The following is a 16,709-nucleotide window of genomic DNA, read 5'->3' as shown; positions in this document are numbered from 1 at the left end:
AACAGCACCTTGTGTGAAAGTTTCGCGTTCAATGTCGCAACTAGCCCAAAAAATATTTTTTGGTCGTCGTCGTTGAAGAGGTCGACCCCCAGATCCAGTTTGGCTGGTAGCGACATTGCGAAATCTGGGATTGGCAAGCTTGATTGTGAAGCTTGCACCCAAGGTGCTGTTGGCCAAGCCGAGCACGTTGCTCCATTAAAAACCCCACGTTTGATTGTAAAGTTCGGAGATACAGGCACCTTTATGTTTGTAAGCGTGATGCTATATGAGAAGTGGTCTTTGTTCATTGCCAAGTAGCTAGACCCTGGGGGGAGCCAAAGATGCAGAAGGACCTCTTTGGGTTACTCAGCTAAAAAAGTCAGGACTTCAGGGACAATGCATAGAAGGTACGCAACACTCACTTTTATGTCATACATTGGAAGCTAATAGCCACTTTTGTGCATTCCCAACTTTTGTGCATTCTATTGTAGGTGGACGATGCTCACTATACTAGACATTCATTTCCATGATTAAAGTAGGTTGATCCGAGCTGAGTTGCTTGGTTGAGTTACGCTCACACAAGATTACATCGGTTGGCTACATCGAGCGTGCTTTATGTCCAGAGTGATGTAATCTCACTTTGACCGCAGCTCAGTCAAATCAGCTCCGGATCAACCTAGCCCAATCATGGAAATGAATGTCTAGAGCGGGGGCATCGTTCCCCATGCAGTGGATCTCGCAACAATGATGATTGGATAAAGTGGCCGTTAGCTAGCAATACATGCCTGTTCCTAGATGATCCATAAAGTAATTATACATTGGCCTTTCATTCATGCAAACGTAGCTGTGTTACACAACACGACCCTCTGCATCTTTTGCTCTGCAGGGGTCACAGCTACTTTACATTAAACAAAGACCACTTGCCATATAGCATCACGCTTACAAACATAAAGGTGCCTGTATCTCCAAACTTTACAATGAAACGTGGGGTTTTGAATAGAGCAATGGGCTCGGCTTGGCCAACAGCACCTTGTGTGAAAGTTTCACGTTCAATGTCGCAACTAGCCCAAAAAGTATTTTTTTGGTCGTCGTCGTCGAAGAGGTCGACCCCCCGATCCAGTTTGGCTGGTGGCGACATTGCGAAATCTGGGATTGGCAAGCTTGATCGTGAAACTTACACCCAAGGTGCAGTTGGCCAAGCCGAGCACATTGCTCTATTCAAAACCCCACGTTTCATTGTAAAGTTTGGAGATACAGGAACCTTTATGTTTTACATATGCTGTAACCATGATGCTATATGAAAAGTGGTCTTTGTTCATTTTCAACCGTCCTCACTCATGCTAGAGCCATAGCCCATAGGTGTGCAGGGACGCGTTTGTGTAACTGGGCTAGACCTGAAGAGTCGTTCCTATTGGTGGAGATATGCATGATTGATCCTTGCCCTGCCTCCCTATAGTAAGGTCCGCCCATGTTGGCCGTATCGAATGATTCTTTCTTATATAAGGATGCATGGGATAGTGTTAGCTGAAAACTGTCATAGATACGTAAGCATGGCTTGTTAATGTGCTTGTGGAATACCGTATAACAGCTCATTCTTTCTTGGAGGATGTAATGCATTATTAAGCTCACAGTGAATACCATGCTCCGTAACGAGCAAATGTTGGGCATCATCACTCTCAAGTTAGTTATCTTTGCAATACAATCGTTAAAAAGCCGCCACTGCATTTTGTATCCGAACAGCATGTGAACTAGAAAGCTTCAGTGAAGCCATAAAATGTTGTGGCAAAGGAACAAAAGCATCGCGATACAACGATGTCCATGATCCAACCTCACTTTATGACCTTCCATTTCTATTCCCTCTTTCAAACCAGAAACCAACCAAGTGATCCACATCTTGCCCATATGAGCCGATAGCATGATACCCCAAGTATTATGTTCAACCAATTTTCATTCAGTGACAAAGTTGAAGAATAGTATATAGTAGTAGTGTGGGCGTCTATCAAGTAACTATGATAAAGGGACAGCATCGAAAAAGATACGAGGGGTGGATCACATAGAGGCCACAGGGATAGTTGTGTCGTTGCATTCTTGGGTTGCTGCCGCCATAATCATCCTTCATCCATGACTGCAAAGTAGCTGCTGCATGCATTGACTTGAGTATTCCAAATACCATCCATGGCTGCAAATCACCTTTTCAAAGATGTAAACCCTCTCATCAATATCGTCCAATCCACCACCATACTCAGCCGTACCCATATGGTATGATCCTTCATCCCTGCTGACGACACGCCAAGTAATCACCACGATTCTCATTACAGCACTTGATTGCATCCATCCATCATAGCCATTGCAAATCCAATTGTTGCTTGAAATGAGCCATTGTGATCGCTTCCTTTTCCATCTGGCTGTTGATCCATCCTTTCTAACTCATTCTCCATCGCCGCTCAACCAGGTGAAAGTTGCTTGTATTGCGGCGTACTTGATAGCTGCTATGGCATCATCCATTGGTATCCGTATGTATCAAAGCAAGTTGCTGCACGTAAATGAAGCTGCTTGTATACAATGGCCATCCGCTGTTCGCGCAAAAGAAGGATGCTGCAAGTAAAGAACGCCATTCAAGACAATGAAACAAGGGCCTTGATAATAGCAGCAGCAGCTGTTACGTTTGGCCGTGGCAGAGGAGTGTGCAAGGCATTGTACTTTCAAGAAGGAGCGTGTTGTAGTGGGGTGTACACGCCATGAACTTGCCATTCAGCCATAGACAATCGGATCACGACAGTTGTAGGATTGACATGATGGGTTGAAGCAGGACAATCGTTCGCAGGTGGTAGTTGTATACTTGAATGGGCCAACTGTTGGGAATGGGAGGAAGAGGGAGTGGAAGGAGAGGAAATTAAATAGGTCGGACACCTCTTGTATAAATGCATGAACACTGTACATCAATCTTTGATATTGAGATTGCCTCTCTCAAACCTGAAACTCATTATTCAGCATTAAGTCATTCAACGGTGCGCTAAGCGTCTAAAGCTGGGAATGGGCTTTGGAGATAAATAGCATCTAAGGTAAATATGACTTGTTTATTAGATGATCAATAAGATAGATAAGAGATTATAGATCGTTAAAGATGTTATTCATATCACGGCCTTTGCTGTCGAAACGGGCAAAGGGGGAGTCACTACGTGTTGGACCAGCAGCCGACGAAAGTCCTAATCCCGTTGTTGGAGGTGGTGGAGACGGAGAGCGTGAGCGGGTAATATCACGTCGATGTTGTTCTGGGGATGAAGATGAAGATGATGAAGAGGGTGGTTGACCAAATACACGCCTTCCTCTTCTTCCTTGATAGCTGTCAGGTCGCAACAATGGCTCTTGTTGTCTTGCATTAGAATCGCCTTCCGATTCGGGAGACAAGGATACAGCACCAGGTCCACCAGGTGATTTCTTTGTAAATAGGTCATTGAATTTGTTCTTCACAGCATCACCAAATGATAAAAGACCTCCTACACCTGCAGCAGCAGCACCATTTTCTTGCTGTGGATGATATCCTCCATGCAACCCATCATGCTCATCCTCTACTTGGGAATATTGGTGGTTGCTGCTACGGCTGTTGTTGGCAAAGGAGGTTGGTGTTGTTCGCCCAGAAAGGATCTCATCAATGCGTCGATCACGTTCTTGTCTAAGTGTTGCTGACAAAGGTGTTCTACCTTCTGTGTTGCCACCACCAAGTGTGTGGAGTGACCTTGAGCTGTTGCTGCTGTAATTGTAGGGTCCACGATTGTATTTGGATGTGTATGCCTAAAGGTTTCATAAGGAAAATGATCAAACAACGACATCATGCAGCTCACGTACCCCAAGTGCGTTACGAGCACGACTGAGAAAACCTCGTTGATCAGCGAGATGTGGATTGATTGTACGTTCCCGAACACCACGTTCTAATAGCGACATACCGTCAATACATACAAGACTTTGAGTTTTTGATCAAGAGCATAGTACCTTCAATCACCAATGCTTTTCCATCCGCAATATCCACATTCAAAGATATAGCTCCATCACTTTCTCTTCCACCTCCTTCCTCGTCATCGTACGGATCTTTCACTCCGCAGAGGCCTAGGCAACGCCCTTGAAAGTTGAAGAGAACCGATAAGGCTGGTATCAGGATGACAACAGGAAACCAATCGATAAAGGTAGTTCCCAAGAAGGGGACAAGGTCTGCACCACCCATGAACTATTATCACCATAAGTAATTGTTTCCCATGTTAAACCCTGAGGTATGTATCTACTTGCCTTGTTGAATACTGATTCCGATGTTCCACTGAAATCACCTGCAAGATTGATATAGTTGTAGCAAAGTGGGGCCCTAATGCAATACCATCAGCGACTCTGGTAATGTAACGGATAATGGAAGCCAAACGTACATCATCTTGCACATGTAACTTGTAAACCACAATAGACTGTTTTCGTCGGTGTGATGCTTGGGTATCAGGATGTAAAGGTTGAAAAACCGCACCTTAAACAACGAGGTATAAACACAAATGCACATGAACATCAGGGTAAAAAAGGCCATAAACTACAAACAATGACATTGGGTTACATCGTCATCCATTAAACTCTTATGCTTTCGAATTTACTTACCTCTACGGCAGCGTAATTGTATCCACAGGCTCGAAGACCTAATGCTACGATCGATACGACTGGATTCTTGATATTGAAGACGATTTCAGACCACAAGATGCATACACTGAGGACCGCACATAGTAGGGCCACACCACGATGAAAAATGGGCTCAATTCGTAATAGCCACCACCACTCTGGTAATATCAATGATAAGCCCAATGCATTGTAATACCTCTATCCCTCGCCATTACACATACCTAGCTGTGCCTTGATATCATTCCAACGTGTGCTTTCTCTCAATGGCCGTAACGTCGAGTGAAATTGGCTATACAATCAAGGCTCAATAAGGATCAACGAGGGTGCTACATGACAATGACAACTTACTGGTCCGAGTTGCTTCTATTTTCAACGATATCCTGCAGATAGAACGCTTCCTCCAGGAGATTCTCCCATAACCTATACCAACAATGAACCTTTTGTCAATCCCAATCACAGCGTCCACATCGAAAGACAAATGCCACTTACGCTAGCTTTCTATCTTTCATCCTCGCAGCGATAATCATGCGTCTGTTGAGCTTGATCAGATAATCCTCGGTGATATCTCTTGGCAAAGAAACGGAATTGTCACGATCGGTGTATTCTGGATCAAGGATAAAAGGAAATCGCTGGATCATCTGGTCGACACAACCACGTAAAAAGGGATCGGCTCTTGTTGTACGCTTTGATATGGCATGCATGATCTATTGAAAGAAATCCAAATGAGTATATACATCCTTGATTTACAATCGGAGGGGAGCGAGGGTATACTTGCCTTGCACACTTCAATAAACTCCAATTCACTATCCATGCATTCTTCCTTGACCCGGGATGCATTTCCATATAGCTGATTCAAGTGCTTTTGAGGATTGCCAGTGAACCATAGCCTTCGAGGCACCGAGACAAGACCATAGCCCATAAACATAATCACCAAAAAGAGACCCCAACTGTTAGCCATGGCCATGACAAAGCCCTGGATCTTTTCTCTATATTTGATCGTGATGAGCTTGGGGGTTTTTTGAAAAGATGAGGTCTTGCTTTACCTTGTCGTATAGCCACTGCCGAATACAAGATAAATCAAGCCAAAGAAGCCGATGACGATGTATATCGAGTAGAACTGAAGGTTGACCCTGACTGCAGATTTGAGGCGGTTTGTGAAACCAAAGTCGCCTGTATTGACATAGGCTTGCATCATTGGAATCATCACCCTGGAAATAGGGAACAATGAGCCTCCTTGCATTATCGCCACGCCTCCTTTGTATCTACTTACCACGTGAGACAAAAGGATGTCCAATAAAGGGTACGCCACGCCACATAAAGAAAGGACTGGGACACATGGGAGAATGGGACTCTGCAGTCGCCTTGGCACTGGTCGTATGTCGACTATGGCAGGATACACGATAAGTACATTATATACAATGCTATAGTGAAGAATGAAAGAAACATACCGACGCGAGATCAACCGGTAGCAAGAGCACGATCCAGAATGGAAAGCACCAACCGATAATGCAAACGGTGGAAACATACCAAGGATGAGATCGTAGATTACCGTAACGAGAAACCGTGGCGACAGCAATGACAAATAATGCCAAGGTGCCAAGAACGAGAGGAGCGTAATTGCTGCCGGGAGAGGGTGGTGATGGTTCCGTTGGTGGCGGCAGATCGCTGTCCATGCGGTCGTCAATTGGGAAAGGAAAGGGTGATGTGCAATATAAAGGAATAAAGGCCGCGGTGCATGAAATTGAGGACATGAAACCTGTTGTGGCACGACTCTAGTTTCTTCCAAACTCCATAACAGTGCATCCAACTCTCAGGCACAGCAAACCATCATTGTAATAGCATGTCATTGTGTAGCAATAGCAGCATTGCTATGATCTTCCATTTCATTCCATTCCATTCAATACAAAGCAAAAATGATCCTATCCACTCATTCCATATGCTCCCCTCTGTTCCTTGATTTTACATTGCCCATCCCCATCCCATCACCCTTGTCCAGTTGGCCAACTTTTTCAGGTTGCACAATTCATGCAAATGCTATATTTCCGCTATTGACTATACTTTGTACATTATGTTACATTGGTCTTCTTCTTTATGCTATAAGGCTCGGTCGGTAGATCTAGATGAAATCACGATCAATGATCCTCGTTCCATTTTGTATCATAGGAATAAAACTTACATCTCCATCGTTCAATGCAATCCAATATCCAATTTTCGTTGATTGTCATCTTGTTAGTGGTCTCCAATGGATGTTTACTGATAATAAGATCAGCTTGACTGATATCGTCGACGGTACGGCCCTTTGCTTTATGAATTAATGTCTTGATGGAATTGGTATCGAGGATGTGTGCTGAGTGGACAAAGATATCCAAATTGGATGGTAAAAAGGGTTTTTGTTGCCTTGCACGTGGAGCATCAGGATAATAGTCGATAACTTCATATTCTGACTCGGATAGATACTCCTTGTTACGCTCACTGTCAAAGATCCTAAACAATCCTAATTCAATACCTTTGATATCACACGTATGCTCCTGAGCATAGACACTTACCACGTAGGCTTCACTAGCCATGCGCCAAAGAGTAGACCATATAACACGCTCACTGTGCGTCGCCGTTTACCCACTACAACATATCAAATCAGTTACCAACGGTGATCTAGCAACTTTGATAATCCCATATCATGCATACCAATCACGTGTGTAGTCCTTTCATCCACACTATGTATATAAAATTAGCGATCTTTTGCAAAACAAAGAATGGTCATGTCACTTACGTTGTGGCGACTTCATACACACCCATTCTCTTGATAGCTGCAGCACATCGATCACGTTCTCCTTTGCTCATGGATGTCATAACAATGGTTGGTTTTGGATTACTACTACGTGTCTTCATTGTATGTGCTGAATTGGATGAAGATGCGTCGCCGTCGATAGTGGCAGGTTTTGACGAAGACAATGATGATGATGATGGTTGTGGCTGTTGTGATGGTTTTGGTTGCGGCGGTTGTGGTTGGGATGGTGGTGGCATGGGTGTTGCTGTGGCGGCGGTTGCTGTGGTTGTGGTTGCTGTGGTGGATGTATTATTGTTCGTGGAGGCAGTCGTTGTAGAGGATGATGATGAGGATGTTGAGAGATTGGGTCTGGAAAGATTGCCACCCAACGAACGTCGTTTTCGTCGAAGAGGAGTTGTGTTGGATGAGCCTAATGACTGCCGAGATGATTTCACAGGCGGTGGTGCAGTGTCGCCAACAAAGAAATCAGCCTTAATTTGGGCCTTGATTTGTTCATTACGCTCACGCATTTCCTTTGTCACTACGGGTTTCTGAGCTTGTGCTGCTGCTGCTGCTTGTTCTTGTTGCTGTTGCTGTTGCTGTTGCTGTTGCCTCTCCAAGGCAGCTGTTGATAGGTGAGGCCGTGATAACACAGGTGATGCTGGTGGTGTCAAGTCTATATCCTCTCCTTCCAATTCTCGCCGTACTCTTTCTGCAACCTCATCTAATTCTTGTTGCTCCTCATGTGAATTAGATGTACTTTTGTCGGTAGTATTCGTATTGCTGCTATCTGTGGTACTATTGCTGGTGGATGCTTCAAGCTTGAGAAGGGATTGTGATAACGTTGATGGCCGATATTCATGAGCAGAGCTATGTCGCTGTTGCTGTTGTTGTAATAATGTTGATCCTCCTTTGGATGGTAATCCATTTCCTCCAATCGTGGATCGTGCCCGTTTTCGCTTATCGGATGCTTCTTCTACAAGTTCCATAGATCAGTATCATATAATTCCTTATGCACACATACATACATACCTTCATTCAATGCTTTAACCTTTCCAGGCTCCATGGATTTACGTCGTTTCTTGCCTGCCAGAACAATGCCTTGTGGACTTTCTATAAGAAATTCCTTTTCTTCCAAGCGGCGTCCTTCTCGTTTGCACCTATTTGATTATAACGCATGTTAGAATATCCAATGTCCATTCATCATTTGATCCAACCCATTACTTACCGTGTAATCCAAAGCAAGTTTACAATGTGGATTTTCTTGCTTAATGCTTTCTTCAGCGTAGCGTTGGATCCATTCTTGAATACGAGGTGCGTAACAGAATCTAAAGATGATGGATGTCAGCTGCTACAGAATACTATGTTGCGATGAAACCCACTCACCTGAAAAGGTACGGCGTGTCTATGTAATGTAATGTAGGTTGCTATGTGAGCATGTGATGCATAATAATGATGCAATGGTTGCTTACCTTGGCACCCATAGACTGTAATGCTCGTTCAAAGTTCTCAGAGACATCATCCCCATCTTCTGTCCTAGAAGAAAAGGGTGATGAAACATGTTAGCAGGGCGAGAACCTGCCCGGGAAGTAGCACATGATACGAACCTTATATCAAGACATGCCACAACGCCTTTTAATAGTTGGCTGTGATCGGGTGTTGGAGATGCTGGTGTTGTCTTTGGGGAAGCGAGTTTCTTTTGTGAAGGCGAGTGATCAGTAACGCGTCTCGAGGATGCTGTTGCTGGCATGGACAAGGAATCGTGTGTTTTGAGGAAGGAATTGAGAGAGAGTTGTCGAAGATCACTGGTGGATTTTGATCCCGTCCGAATGGAAGCGGCAGGACCTTCTTTGCCGAAACGGATGCTGCGTCGTTTTGTTGTTTGTGACATTGAGGAACAACAATCGATATTTGCTGCAACCAACTTCGTGTATATATGGGTATGGATATGTGTGTGTGCAGGAAAGAGGTAAAAAGAGGGAGCTTATATAAAAGGGACGTGTCGGGTTTAAGTGGTCAGACAGAGATTTTATCTCTTTGGTTGCCCCTCATCACCACGACCATCACCACAATAAAACTATCACACCACCAATTCTTTCGCTGTCATTATGTACTCTTCATACCCACCCCTTACTGCATTGGTCTCTTTTTTACACTTCTCCTGCGTATCCCCTTTGTAGTATTCATCCCCTTTCTTTCCTTTTCTTTGGCCCATCCAAAGTCGGGTACAAACCTCGTGGATAGCTGCGTGTCACACAATGCAACCGAACGCTTGAACTTGCTGTGATACGAGATTCTTCGATTTGTTGATAGAACGACATTTATTTTGGCTGCCATTGTTTATAAATGTTTGTTTTTTCTTTGTTGCTGATGACATCCATCTATCAATATTTGAAATGCATCTGTTGATTACCTAGTACCATCATCCCTACTCCCCCAACAACCCCCGAAAAAAAGACGTTACACTGAACAAGGATCTGGGACTTTCATGATCAAAGAATGGGAGTGGGGTTGTTGACAGCGAAGATGCACCGGTTAGCAATAATAAAGGGTTCATGGCATTATGACAGCTAGCCGATTATTACTGCTACTATACATAACCCTAACACGTGCGATTTACTTGCAAAGTCGGGTGGTATTCAATAATGTCCATGGACTACCTCGACCATTAGAGTATGCAGCAAAGCCAGGTTTGGTCTTAAGTCTTGATCGGGTACGAAAAAAAGTGCATTTGCTCCTGTAGAGATGACAACAAATTTTATTCAAGACGAAGGATCTGTGACTACAGTAACCATGCATGGCATCCCTTCCATGCCAACAAGCATTGTTGCTATGACAACAACGACAAATTAATCCCAAACAAGACCACCCACTCATAGACTACATTATAGATGAAAAGAACGTTGCTAATGTTTAATCACATGATGAACAAGGTGAGTCGAGAAAAGTGTAGAATATGGGACGATCAATTGATGAGGATGACATGTGGGTGTGGGTGTGTGTATATATGTAAAGATGTGCTATGTGGTTATCTTCTAAGCCTTGTTATTGGCAAGCTCCTTGTGGATTTTTCCAGTGGGGAAAGTGTAATCTTCAATGGATTGACGCTTCATTTGAATGCTATAGCCGGGCAAGGTGGGAGTCATGTAACGACCATCTTTCATGACGACGGGATCCAAAAAGTGCTCATGCAAATGGTCGACGTATTCAAGTACTCGGCCTTCAGTGGTAGCTGACACACAAATGTAATCGATCAATGACAAATGTTGGACGTATTCGCAAAGACCAACGCCACCAGCATGGGGACACACAGGGATGTTGAACTTTTTAGCCATGAGAAGGATAGCAAGGATCTCATTGACACCGGCCACACGGCACGAATCGATTTGGCAAAAGTCGATAGCGTTGGCTTGGAAGAGTTGCTTAAAGATGATACGGTTTTGAATGTGCTCACCAGTAGCAACACGAGTGCGAGGATAGAGTGCTTTGCGAATAGTAGCATGACCAAGGACATCATCAGGGGAAGTAGGCTCTTCAATAAAGTGAGGCTTGAACTGCAACAAGTCTTCCATCCAAGAAATAGCTTCATTGACGTCCCATACTTGGTTGGCGTCCATCATGAGAACAGCATCGTCGCCAATCTCTTCACGAATCAAGGCGGCACGACGAATATCAGCTTCCTTGTCACCACCGACTTTTTGCTTAAAATGGGTGAAACCTTGTTCCTTGGCTTCACGACACAAGCGGCGCACCTTGTCATCACTGTAGCCTGCATTTACATACATACACCTCCCCCATTTAGTATACAGCCGCCCTTTCATGCAAGAGAGAGAGAGTTCACACTTACCAAGCCAACCAGCCGATGTGGTGTATGCGGGATATCCCTTTTCACGCATTTCAGCTTCACGAGTCGCCTTGGTAGCTTCATTCTCACGCAACATCTTGATAGCTTCTTCAGGAGTAACAGCATCCGTGATGTAACGGAAATCAATACACTGCACAAACTCTTCAGGGGTCATGTCGACAACCAATTTCCATAAAGGCTTTTCTTCTGCTTTGGCCCACAAGTCCCATACAGCATTGATCACAGCACCCGTAGCAAGATGAATGGCACCCTTTTCAGGACCAATCCAACGAAGTTGACTATCACCGGTACAGATACGATGGGTGGCACGCATGTCGGCAGTCAACTCGCTCAACTTTTTGCCAACGAACTTGACAGCCAAGGCTTCGATCGCACTGCAGCACACCTCAGTACCACGTCCACAGGTAAAAGTCATACCATGGCCTTCAATAGCTGAATCCGTGTAAAAGATAACATAGGCAGCTGAATAATCGGGGTCCTTGTTCATGGCATCCGATCCATCCAAATGTTGGGAAGTAGGAAAGCGAATATCACGTACTTCATACTTTGTGATAGTAAAATCTTGTTTGACCATGGTGATGATGATTGGAGTGTGAGAATAAAGAGAGAGAGAGAGAGAAAAGGGTAAGCTCACTTTGCCTACTGCCCTTGGGTCACCAGCCACTATATATATGCAGGACCCAATCTGTTACATCCCCGCCACGCACTCGGGGAAAAGGAAACTAAGAATGACGCCAAATGGGTCTGTGTGCTAGTGCATTTTACCCCGCCTATCACTCTTTTGTCTCAATCTTCGGGGAATTGGAGACTTTAAATTACCCGCGAAATTCTCCTGGCTGAAAAGCTGACAAAAAGGTTACCAACTTTAATCGGACTCATAGTAGTAGTGGTGGTTGCAGTGGTTGTGATGGCTGTAATTATCTTGTTGTGAATGGAGACACGGCACACTCGGACCCATTATCATCCAAAAAGAAGGAGGCTGCGCTATTGTCGAAAACGAATAGGCGTGGTCATGATCATTAGCATTAGCTGCTGACGCATGTATATATACATTATAGTTACTTCAAGGGTTCTCGGAGAAAAATAAAGACACTTGCAAGAGGACCCTATTTTTTAAGTGATTGTAATGATCGACGGCCTGCTTTGAAGGGGACAGCATACGGCATCCGACAAAGTGGAAAGAATGTTCGCCTTTTTTGGACGCACCTTCCTTCGCTACACATGCATTCTCTTTTTGGATATCACAATGATGATTATACGCTCAGCTGTTGTCAAGGCCGGTATATACAGTACAACTCCTTTAGATCGATCATTCATGCTTGATATGAATCCTATATGGTACATGATGAAGGTAATGGAGAAGCGCTATGGGCAACAATGAAAATTACGTTTACGCTAATACACCTCCTTGCGCGGAAGAACAAGGATCTTTATGTGTCGCATAGCTATGCGTTGGATGTACGAATGTAAGAAGAATCAATATTGTGGCTTTATTTATCTTGTCGTCAGGACAATGCCAAGGTACAGATGTTTGACCCCTGTTGGCAACTAAAAGTTAAGGATCCTCGCTTTTGGATAAACGTCTTCCTTCTCTCTTTTCCATTTCCTTCCTACAAATCCTATTCAAGCTCTCCTCTATGTACCGCGACTGGAATAAACGCGCTCAAGCTGCCAGTGGAAATCTCAAGTGGTATCGTCTCCAAGAACTTGTAGCTTACATCCATGGCTTACGAGAGTACATTATAAATTCTATTGGGAAGCGATCGGAAGCATACACATACAAGCTGCAACCTGTTTCTTGTCCAGCTACGCGCATCAGCCGTTTTCCAGAGAATGAAATGTACGTTTGCGAAGGTGTTGGTGACTGGTGTCGACAAATAGACCAATTGCTGCTACTGGTGAGCATTCTCCTTCATCCCAATAAGCTCGACCGTGAATACTTCAACCTGAAAACAAAAGGGGACGCTGAAATGGCATTCTTGGATTCCGTATCCCGCTTGCTGCATGAAGTCGAGGCGCTAAATAATGTCATTGATCGCTCAACCTTTGAATCCCGATACAACCTGAAATGGATCAACAATGGTCAACCATCATCACCACCACCAAAATCTCACGAATCGATTGAAGAGGATTGATGAAGAAATGTTACATGTTTTAAAATGTTGTCGAGGATAGTAATATTGAAAAATTGTACAACGAGGGGTCCATCATATTAGCTCAATAGTACACTCAAGCCCATAATGATCTATTAACAAAAAAGTTAGTCAAAAGTCAACAATACCCAATGTAATAAACGTAGTACCTGATATTTGTGTAAAGGGAATCTGTTGTTTCTCCTCCTTGCTCAACCTGTCATTGCTTTGTACCAAAAACTTTGCTGTTTGAGGGTTCTTGACAACAATCGAAGGTCTTGATTTGTCCCACAGGATACGATCAATGCTTTGTACGGTCATTGCTTGGCTCATATCGGTCAACACGGTCTCAGCCGGTTCAATTTCTCCTTCCATGTTGACATGCACATCCCCAAATGTCACAGGATGATATCCATAATGATCATAAACCACATCCGTGAGATCGTCCAAACGCCAGTTGTCAGCATATAATCGTCCTCGCATCTTGAGCTCTACCAACTTGGGATCGACACCCGTACCACGTAGTACATCCAACATCATGCCGTACTCTTTTGAACTCATGGTCGATGGCTCCGTCAATGGCAATCCCATATGTACAGCAGCATCCACATTAAAGTCGCCCATAAGCACTATCGGTATATTGTCATGCTCTGATGTGTCGCGTACAAGTTGATGTAGCTGTGCAAATTGACTGAGACGCATTTGGACATCGCCAATATCTGGATTAGCTTGACTCGTGTAGGATGCTTGAGCATGGGTGGTATAAAGATGCATAAATCGCGTGGCATTGAATTCGATCAAGGCATGAAGTGCCCCTTTACGTGACAACCTAGTAGTAAAATGTCAATATAAAGAACATGCACACATATACACAATGTCTTACCAATCACTATGGAAACCACGAGGATATTCAATGTCATGGGATACACGAATAGGAAATCTTGACATGATCAATAATCCACCATCCACAGCGATTTCCCAAGGATAATGACGAGGTGACTCGATATGATGATTGTATCCCATGGCTCTTGCTTGTTGAATCAGCCAATCCTTTCGTCTACTACCGAATGCAAAGGCTTCTTGGAATGCGACGACATCGTATTGCGGAAGGATATGATCGACAATGTAGGAGAGACGTTCATCTTTGTAATCGGAGAGGTTGTTGGTGATGCCTGGAGGACGCATGAATATGTTGAGCGTGAGAAAGCGAGCATTTGAGTCTGTTGTCTTGTCGGGAATCGAGGGTGGGGGTAATGATGCTGGAGAAAAAAAGACCGAGCAAAATAAAAGAAAGGCAAAGATCATCAGGGCGAAGAATGAAAGGCAAATAAGGAATCCACGAAAGCGTCCCAGTGCTGAAGGTAATACAAGACGTGGCATGGATGGGAAATAAGAAACAAGGACATGGTAATAATATGAACAGCATGTTGCTGGATACGCTGATGATGCAATCGAATCTATCGAGGTGGATGATAGCGAATCAGCATGTTGGCTATGTCGTGAACGATGGATAGGTAGTGTCGGTAGTCGAATAGCACCATGACGCCGTCGTATGCGAGGTAGTTGCCGAAGCCAATTGTACGCCCTACCAAACATCGTCTTCGCAGGTGGATAGAGTTCATAAGGTGGTGGTGCTGAATCAGTGCTGATAGTGCTCTCTTGTGAATAGGATCGTGATAATAAGGGTGCTCGATCATACATCGCACCAGGAGTGGTATCTTCACCATCATCATTATCATTATCCGTATAGGGCTGTTGTGGTGGAGGTGGTGGTGAAGCATCGCTGTTCTCATTGCCACTGCCGTTTTCCACAAAAGGCTCATTCAAAGTCTGGTTTGCTGTTTCATTGGTGTCATTGTCGACATGGCTATCTTGGTTGCTTTCATGTAGAGTTATTCTTTCTTCTTGACTATCGTCATTGGCTGTGGCACTCATATTGGGGAGGAAGTCAAAGAGAAGAGAGAAAGGCTCAGCACATGAGCTGCAGGATTTCAGCTGTGTGTCACTCTCGGAGCTCTTGAACCTCCCGACCCTCAAGCCGCGAAAATCGAAGTCTGGCGCCTTTTCCATTGTGACAGCTTTTTCCTCCCCATTACAAAGCGGGGTACAGCCTGCATAAAGACCTGTCTACACGCTAACCTTCTACCACCCAACCCTTTACATAGTGCTTCCTATCACCATAGAATAGGGTACATCGCTGATCCATTAAGTTTCAAGGTGTTATCCTATTGATAATGGACACAATTACAATGACAAGTAGGTGAAAGCGATATGAGGTGATTGATGTTCATGATAACATTTGAAAGGTCATCCAATTCTTCATATCTTCGTTCTCTGCTTCGGGTCTCTCGTCGTCTTAATACGCTTTAATCACTCCATCCACGGTGATCCTTTTTGTAACCATTACCTTACATCTTCTGCTCATCCCCCTTTAACACAAGACACACCAATAACCTTGACAATCTTCTTTTATCATTATAAAATTTTAAACCACTAGATGAAATGACAACATGTATCATACATGGTGAACAGGAACAAGAAAGGGATGGGGAAGAAGATAGATGGATAAGGAAGCTATGTGTCAAATGAGGGCGCTGGGGCTGCTGAATCAAATTCCACAATTTCCCTTCTTGGGCCGCCAGCGGCTTCTACCTCTTGTACACTTTTACTATGGCAACCAAAGGACCGATTGAGCTCTCTGTCGAAAACAAGGTAAATGTCGCCTATACACATTGTAGCGAAATCCACCTAATGCTATGCTCCATCAGATCACCGAGGCTCTCAAGCCTTCCACACTTGAAATTGTCAATGAAAGCCACCTGCATGCTGGCCATGCTGCTATGAGAGGAAATACGAGCAACGAGACTCACTTTCGGTAATGTGATATACACCCATTTACGTGATCCAAGGCTGATGTTCTATATATGATAAAGCATCACCATTGTGTCTGAAGAGTTTGAAGGCAAAGTAAGTATCAAGGGACCAAGTACGAATGATGTACACCAGGCTTGTTATCTGATCTCCTCATCCCACCCACCCCCTTGTTGTACATAGTCCATGATGCAACGACATCGCCTTGTATACGGCCTTTTGAATGATGAATTACAACATGGTATCCACGCCTTGTCTCTCAAGACCAAGACCCAAGCAGAGATGGATAAAGCAGCAGCAGCATAGTCCTTAGGATGATAGTTTGACTCGAAACACCCTTCCCATCCACTTTCATTATTCCCCTCAGGCTGCAATAGATCTACTTGACATTTTGACATGGATTATCTATTGACGGATGAATTTTGGTTTATAAATGGAACTCATTGTT

At 44.1% G+C, this 16,709-nt stretch overlaps 6 protein-coding genes across 6 annotated transcripts; 2 read left to right on the top strand and 4 right to left on the bottom strand.

Annotated features, from left to right (window-relative positions):
- Positions 1-3,087: 3,087 nt before the first annotated feature.
- O0I10_000269 (uncharacterized protein) lies at positions 3,088-6,299 on the bottom strand (the record flags this gene model as incomplete). Its single annotated transcript, XM_058480382.1, has 13 exons — positions 3,088-3,771; positions 3,826-3,908; positions 3,970-4,201; positions 4,261-4,333; positions 4,392-4,543; positions 4,609-4,784; positions 4,848-4,915; positions 4,975-5,046; positions 5,116-5,330; positions 5,411-5,612; positions 5,670-5,834; positions 5,897-6,009; positions 6,075-6,299. The coding sequence occupies 13 exons, from the start codon at positions 6,297-6,299 to the stop codon at positions 3,088-3,090; spliced, it is 2,460 nt and encodes an 819-aa protein (XP_058348905.1).
- Positions 6,300-6,692: 393 nt separating this feature from the next.
- O0I10_000268 (uncharacterized protein) lies at positions 6,693-9,284 on the bottom strand (the record flags this gene model as incomplete). Its single annotated transcript, XM_058480381.1, has 10 exons — positions 6,693-6,742; positions 6,803-7,110; positions 7,173-7,245; positions 7,312-7,340; positions 7,397-8,369; positions 8,426-8,553; positions 8,622-8,721; positions 8,780-8,798; positions 8,866-8,929; positions 9,001-9,284. The coding sequence occupies 10 exons, from the start codon at positions 9,282-9,284 to the stop codon at positions 6,693-6,695; spliced, it is 2,028 nt and encodes a 675-aa protein (XP_058348904.1).
- Positions 9,285-10,428: 1,144 nt separating this feature from the next.
- On the bottom strand, positions 10,429-11,832 carry O0I10_000267 (uncharacterized protein; the record flags this gene model as incomplete). The annotated part of the gene is made up of 2 exons (XM_058480380.1): positions 10,429-11,162; positions 11,241-11,832. The coding sequence occupies 2 exons, from the start codon at positions 11,830-11,832 to the stop codon at positions 10,429-10,431; spliced, it is 1,326 nt and encodes a 441-aa protein (XP_058348903.1).
- A 1,063-nt stretch (positions 11,833-12,895) lies between these two features.
- On the top strand, positions 12,896-13,393 carry O0I10_000266 (uncharacterized protein; the record flags this gene model as incomplete). The annotated part of the gene is made up of 1 exon (XM_058480379.1): positions 12,896-13,393. The coding sequence occupies one exon, from the start codon at positions 12,896-12,898 to the stop codon at positions 13,391-13,393; it is 498 nt and encodes a 165-aa protein (XP_058348902.1).
- A 72-nt stretch (positions 13,394-13,465) lies between these two features.
- On the bottom strand, positions 13,466-15,325 carry O0I10_000265 (uncharacterized protein; the record flags this gene model as incomplete). The annotated part of the gene is made up of 3 exons (XM_058480378.1): positions 13,466-13,503; positions 13,561-14,219; positions 14,274-15,325. 3 exons carry the CDS (start codon positions 15,323-15,325, stop codon positions 13,466-13,468), a joined length of 1,749 nt encoding a protein of 582 aa, XP_058348901.1.
- A 735-nt stretch (positions 15,326-16,060) lies between these two features.
- On the top strand, positions 16,061-16,567 carry O0I10_000264 (uncharacterized protein; the record flags this gene model as incomplete). Its single annotated transcript, XM_058480377.1, has 4 exons — positions 16,061-16,102; positions 16,159-16,265; positions 16,324-16,357; positions 16,445-16,567. The coding sequence occupies 4 exons, from the start codon at positions 16,061-16,063 to the stop codon at positions 16,565-16,567; spliced, it is 306 nt and encodes a 101-aa protein (XP_058348900.1).
- Positions 16,568-16,709: the final 142 nt, after the last annotated feature.

Source organism: Lichtheimia ornata (genome assembly GCF_029851405.1).
Source record: "Lichtheimia ornata isolate CBS 291.66 chromosome Unknown scaffold00001, whole genome shotgun sequence".
Lineage (NCBI taxonomy): Eukaryota > Fungi > Mucoromycota > Mucoromycetes > Mucorales > Lichtheimiaceae > Lichtheimia > Lichtheimia ornata.
Note: the sequence above shows the minus strand (reverse complement) of the source record. Positions and strands in the feature narration are given on the sequence as shown.